Genomic DNA, 6,907 nt, shown 5'->3' on the forward strand with positions numbered 1-6,907 from the left:
TTCGCCCTTTTTATTGCTCTTCAATAACAGCAATGTTGAAAATTGCTGGAAGTTTGCCTGAGCAGTGATACCTTCTGAAGCCTTATTGTACACCATGACAGTTTATTCATCTGTTAATTGATTTATATAAAAGAAACCTTTCTATCCCATGACAGTGAACATTCATCACTAAAAAACAAAAAGAAACCTAATAAATGTAAAATGAACAATAAAACCAAAATAACTTAAAACAAACAAATAGCAGTGGAGGAGGAAATACAGAAAGCATGCTGGAACAAAGTTGCCTTCAACGAGCTAATTGTTAGGAAAGAGATACAAATCTCCATTTTCTTGCAATGGAAAATGCCCTTCTGTGCATCCCAACCAACTTCTTCTCCGACAGTGGCAGGACATACAAAAGGACCTCCCCAGTTGATGTCATTGGGCGGACAAGATCATATAGGATGACTGTTGTTTAAGTATCCTGGCCCCAAACAGTGTAACAATTTAAAGGTAAATGACCAGTACTTTGAATTGAACCTGGAAACGAATGGGTAGCCAATGAAGCTGGAATAACAAAAGGAGTCAACTGCGTATCCCAGGTGGAGGGATCGTCAAGGAATGGGCACAGCTCTTACCTTGGTAGCAGAGAGCTGGTGTCCAAGTAGAACATAAGTGATGAAGATGACAATGGAGACAACCACAGGCAATGCTGCCCAGAGGTAGACACACACAGCATCCAGGTATTTTATTGCTCGAAGGCTCTTCAACTCCTTGGCTCTGCAAGTATACACTCTACTGGCAAAATGCTGCTCCCAGGTGTAGAACTTGATCACTCGCATGCCACACAAGAACTCCGTCATCAGCTGCAGGTAAAGGGAGGTGCAACAATCACTGGCATCTCTGTCACAAACACAATGCCTTCTATTTCAGCTAGGGCCTAAGTTAGCTATATGAGACACAGCACAGAATCAAAGTCATGTTCTCTCCTTGCTTGGTGATGTATCAGGGAAATAAAGTGCAACACAAATACTGGGATGATTCATTTAAAGTACTGTAGCCAGAAACCCAATTCCTTCAGTGAAACAGTATACAAAGGGAAACTTCCCCTGAGGAGGGCTAGAGCACATGCAAGAGGTCACAGCTTCAACTCCTTGTATCTTGTTAAAGGACCTCCGACACCAGAGCTGGGTAAGATCACTGCCCAAGATGTGGACGTACCACTGTCCATTACAATGTGCAGTGGAAATGTGCTTGCTCTGTATTTCCTGCATCAAGCAGGACTAGGTGGCCTTCAATACTCTCATTTCATGGTAGGTCAGTTTCTGGAACTTGGTGACATATCGCCTCTTGGATTTGTGTGTGTGTTTGCTGGTTAACCTACACTGCTGGTTATTTATTTCCTGATAAATCATTGCAACATCCAGTTATTATTTCTCCTACTCAACATTTTTAACATGACTACCTAAATAAGTCAACAACTTTGAGCCTAAATCACAAGATCAAGTAGCAAGCAGTACGGCAAGCCTTCAAATACCACATATCCCCGTCCCACCTTGACACGGTCATCTTTGTGCTTCAGCATTTGCTTGTTGTTTTCCATGATGCGATTAGCAACCACTTTATTGATGGGCACAAGAAGCAGAGCCAGAGCCAGGCCTCCCAGGAAAGCTATGCCTACTTGCTGGTACAAGAGGTAGAGGGTGATGGCAAATTGGAAGGGAAGACTCCACAGCTCGTGGAAACTGAGGCAGAAATTGATCAAGCGGTCAGTGTCGGTGCTCATGAAGTTGACAATCTCGCCAGTAGTGAAGCCAGCCAGGCTGCTGCCACTCACCCGGAGGGCTTTCTGGTAGATGGCAGAGATAACTGCAGTGCGCACCATAAGCATCATCTTGTTTATCTGGTAACTGAACTGGTTACGCAATAGGGCGCCCAGTAAGGTACCAGCAAAAAGTCCCAGTGCATACATGATCCCATTGCTGAGAGGTTCTTGGCGTGACTCCATGAAACTGACCAGCAGGTTCAGAAGCAGGGGCCCAGAGAATGCCAAAAGACTGCCAGCCAGTTTGAGCAGGCCCAGAGAGTAATAGCGTAGCCCGAAGGCAGCATGCAACACTGATAGGAGATGTACAGGCTCCTGGGTATCACAAGGATGTGCTGGAGATGAGAATTCGTCAGTTCTCACGTTACTTTTGGCAAATGATCTGTCCGTTGAAGATGCAGTCTCTTTATCCTCTTGGCTAAGAGCTGCTTTTTTCCGCCAGCAGGAGTAGAAGTGTTCACAGACCGCATTGGCCTGGAGCTGTCGAGGGAGCTGAAAGACATCCTGTGGCCGATTCAGCATCCACAGGTAGCCACGCTCCATCAGAGGGTTCATCCAAGCATAGGAGAAACACGAGAGCCAGCTCTCTCCATCCTCTGCCACTCCCTGCCAGGAAGGTGCGGGGATCCCTGAGTCTGTGACCAGGGGCTCTTGCTGCCAGGAATCATTGAGAGAGCAATAGTCTAGCCTGCTGGCTGTAGGAATGATATACCCAACAACATAGAGAAGCAGAGAAGCTAACTGCAGGCAGAGGATAGACAGTCGGAAAACAGTGTCAGGTTGAAGCTGCTGACCACCCATCTCAGTCTGGCAGCGCCACACCAAGGTTATAATAAGTGATGGGACTGGAAATAAGGCAAGGATTAGTAGGATGGTAGGGCCACGATTGAAGCTGTATGGAGACTTGTAGAGAGCAAGTAGTGCCAGGCTGTGAGTAAGCCATGCCAATGTGCCTGTGCCACTTGCTAATACTTCCAAGTACAAGGAGTCCAATTTCTGTCGCCAAATGGCTGCTGGAATTATGTCAAGGATGGACAAACCAGCAAAGATAAAGGACGCAGCAATTCTGCATTTCCACCCAGTTCTGTACACAGTCCGAGAACCTAAAGACCTAGTAAAGATAGAGGAGAAAGTATTATGAAATGATCTTATCCCTTTTTCTGATGCCCTCTCACTATTTGTTCATCATTCTTGGAAGTCTGCATGCCTCCTTGCCTGGCTTCTCAAGCACCACAAGATTCAGGCAAAATAATTGTGCTGTCCGATACATTATTTGTGATTATTTTTTCATTAGAAGAAAAAAAGATTCAACCCTCTGAACATTCACATTTACAATTATTCCTGTGACCTCTTGCAACATTAAACTGGCTCTGTGTGGTCTATCTTCTGTATGCTTCAGTGGGACTAACTCTCCGGTTGTAACTTTAATTGCCTCATTAGTCAGAAAACCAAGTAAGTTTCTGACTACATAAAGAGGGTGCCAAGGAGGGTGATAATTTCACTATATATATCATGGCTCAGGAATGTCCCATCACTTTAATTTTAACAGTCCCCCCCCCAAAAAAAATCCACAGAGCTTAGGCGCACAATATACATATTTGTGTGAATAAGCCAGATGTCGCTCACACCTGTTACTATACCTTGGTGTTCCTATGTAGCAGGCACTTATTACAGCAAGGACCATGTGAGGTATAGTGTTCAAAATCAGCTGGTTAAAACAGTGCCCAACATTGTTGTGGACCCAGACAGGGAGTGGATTTACGGGACTGGTCCCACACAGATTGGCTAGGATCTCCTCCATCCTCTGTCAGCAGCAAGTACAACGGTCAAGAGTTCCTAAAGGAAAAGACAGGAAAACAATGAATGAAGCATAAAGAAGAAGTAATTTATGCCACAACCTGAACATTCTTGCAATGAAGAATAAAACCCTTTTATGGACAGATGGATAATGACATGAAGGCTTGGAGTTTATCGTTTCCGTCTGTTCTGAAACGTGACCATAAAATTTCCGTTGCACGTTGCAAATTCCCTTTCCTCCGTAGGAGCAACGGAGCAATGCAAAAGAGCCTCCAGGGAGCTGTGGGTGCACATAGGAGAGGCGGAAGCCTACTCTACGAAGCGGAGCGAGCGGGTGGGAGAAGCCGAGTGGCTCCGCTCAGCCTCCTCTCCGGCGCTCTCCTCCAGTCGGTCCCCAGCCTCACGGAGGCTTCGGTCGACCTACCTAGAGACGGGATAGTTCAACCCACCGAAGCCCTTTCTTTCCCAGGAAGTACCTTGACTCAGCGGCAGAACCGGAACTCCAAAGCCGGCTTCTTTCGTATGAGCAAATAAATAAATAAATACAACGCTGCGCTTCCTGGTTATTTTTGCCACTGTGTTTTGCTTTGCCTTTTCATACTTCGGAAACGTGAAAGTGAGAGTTGCTAAATAGGAAACGATAGGGGAATCCGGGATTGTATCACAGCTGTGCTTTCCCGTCTCTCCCCTCGCCAACTGAGCAAACTAAAGTAGAAGCGAAAGCAAGAAATAACCCAAGTGGGATCTGCAACGACACCAACACGTGTACGTGTTGTGTTTGGTTGGTTTTAAAATTTAAGCAAGAGCGGGGAGGCTGGGATTTATTCTGCTCGTAGTGCGGGTTGCCTGCTGTTAAATCCTAGTGCAAGGTCGAGTGGCCGAGAGTGATCTATAGCAGTTTTGCAATACAGTACCTTATTGTCTCATTGTTGCACGTGGTGAAACGGGCAGAGTGTGGCTTACAGCACACCCGTTATGTAGACCAAAGCTGTATCCAACTTTATACGTTTTGCTCAGAGGAAACCCACTGAAATTAATGCGCCTGTCCTTTGCCATGCCTGCTCATTTCAACGGGTCTAGTCTGAGTGTGACTAACGTTGGATGCAACGTTTGTTATCCTCGGACTCGGGAGGTATTTTGATCCCCACGTTGCACACGGGGCTGAGGTTCCTCGTGTTTCATAGACAGCTTTGAGAACTTATCACCTGTTTCTCAGCCTTTTGGCAAAATGCAACGTCAGGGATGCAATCGTCCGCCGAGCAGAGAGATAGGAGAGCAACGGCATCACAATACACGTTACAGGTATTTCATGTGAACTCGCCCGCGCCGGTGTTCTATGTCAGCTGCAATGCTCCACACAATTGTATGGAAAACAGAATGCAGAACAGAAAAAAGACAACCCATTCAAAACATACCTCGCCTTAAAGCAAATGTCAGTTGAGTGGTCACTTACATCGCCCCCATCAAACCCCAGCCCAGTTTGACCTGCGCTTCCCTGAATGAGGACGCTGTTTTCATTGTAAAATGAAAGCCCCGCCCCCTCCAAAAACAGGATATGTTGCTCTATACCTTTTTTCGTCTATGGGCATTTCGTTCCCCTGCTGCAACCAACTTACTTTCCCCTCTGGCGTCCTCTAGAGGATGGGAGGGTGTCCCGGCATGTTGGCAGGGCGAGCAGAAGCTGGCAGCGGGTGAACTTATCGCGTTGCTGGTTATGTAATGTTGAGATCCTTTCCCTTAGTTTGACTTTACAACCTTCTGGGCTGGACAGAGGGAGTCCACCAACCATCTCACCCACCCCTCCAGGGCAGTGGCTCATGAGAGTTAGAGTGTACACAAAATTATTGAAATAGAGCAGAACATAAATGACAGCTCTAGTGTTCGGCAGCACCACAAAAAAAATATATTGATCCAAGGCAAGAATCCTCATGATTTTTACATCTATAGACAACAAAGCCACCAAGAAATCACAGAACATATGTGTGAGGTAGTCTATGATTGGATGGTGGTTTTGAGGGGGTACTATGATGATCCATACGGATCTCTTTTATAATAACTGACTTGGCTTCTGTTTCAAAAATCCCCAAAGGCAAAATGTCAAGCAGGGTTCAGAGACCCAAAGGAAGCTGCCTGATATCGATTCAGACCATTGGTCCAGATAACTTAGTATGTACTATCAACACTGACAGGCAATGACTTTCCAGAATTTCAGACAGAACACCTTCCCAGCTCAACCTCAAGATTCCCAGGATTGCGTGCAAAACGCTACAGCTCTGGCGGCCCATGGGCCAAATTTGCTTAGTTGGTGGGTATTATCTGCCTGCCATCCCAGAGGCTAAAGGTGATGCAGTAGAGTAGACAACCAATCAGTTGACTGGTGAAACTTGCCTGTCATTCCTCACTGCCTTCTAATTCCTGATAAAAAGGTCAGAAGACCTCTCAACTGAAAATTCAACACAAAAAGTAATTGACACTTACCTAAAATCTTCACTGCATTTTAATGATATATAGTAACCTCCAAACAGGTGGTTAAACACTACTAGAGATTCGCCATTTACCAATGATTTCCTATGTAAGTGTCCTCAGCCTTTGAATTATGGTAACTCCCTTCACATTCGACTTTGTTCTACCTTATCTTGTTTTCGCGATATTACTGAAGATAAGGATAAATTTTATGATCAAACTTTCTCTGTGACCAATGGCATTCTTAAGAATGTTTATTCAGAAATATTTTGTTTATTTACTCAAAAACACCTATGCCCTTAACTGCCCGTGAATGGTACCCAAAGCAGCTTGCATACGATATTAAAACAATTCAAGAAAACACAAAACTAAAATCAGCAATGAGAACAGCATCACCATGAACAACAGTTAAAAACTGATCGAAAATCATTCACTAGAATTGAATCCATGCATCTAAATTCATATCATGCATTCAACAGATGACGCTTCCCCTCCGCACGTTGCTAACAGGTAAACCTCCTTGGTTTACTAAACTTTTTTCAGCGGACATATTAAGCTCAGAGGACGTTGGCAGGGGGAGAGCTAGCGCACACATGGGAGGCGGAGATTGGACCTAATAAGGCGGGCCGCGCTAAGCAGCAGCGCACACCGCAGTTTACACTGTGGACCGCCTCTCGTTGCGCTTACCTTCCTCCCTATCACGTGACTCAAGGCCCGCCCCCCGCCATTTCGTCCGTCCGTAGGGCTCGCTGGTGGTCTCGCGACGCATCTCCCCCCCAACCCCGCCTCTTCCCTCGGCCTCGCACGCGACACGTGACCTCTATTTCCCTATCCGCCATTTTG

General features: G+C 45.8%; 1 protein-coding gene across 8 annotated transcripts in view; it reads right to left on the reverse strand.

The window, feature by feature from the left end:
• Positions 1-6,907, reverse strand: part of ABCC10 (ATP binding cassette subfamily C member 10) — a 31,273-nt gene that overhangs the window by 24,032 nt on the left and 334 nt on the right. The window contains exons 1-4 of one of the 8 annotated variants that reach the window (XM_081905353.1): positions 6,752-6,816; positions 3,433-3,640; positions 1,535-2,915; positions 618-845 (exon numbers count right to left, since the gene is read on the reverse strand). In XM_081905353.1, the coding sequence (XP_081761479.1) occupies positions 618-845; positions 1,535-2,915; positions 3,433-3,605 (1,782 nt within the window). In that variant the 5' untranslated portion in view covers positions 3,606-3,640; positions 6,752-6,816. Of the gene's footprint in view, positions 1-617; positions 846-1,534; positions 2,916-3,432; positions 3,641-4,806; positions 4,952-5,016; positions 5,161-6,751; positions 6,817-6,907 lie in introns of those variants that run through there. The other 7 variants (XM_081905356.1, XM_081905352.1, XM_081905358.1 and 4 more) reach the window with 7 other exon arrangements.

Source organism: Podarcis melisellensis, assembly GCF_964234715.1.
Source record: "Podarcis melisellensis genome assembly, chromosome: 3".
Classification (NCBI taxonomy): Eukaryota; Metazoa; Chordata; class Lepidosauria; order Squamata; family Lacertidae; genus Podarcis; species Podarcis melisellensis.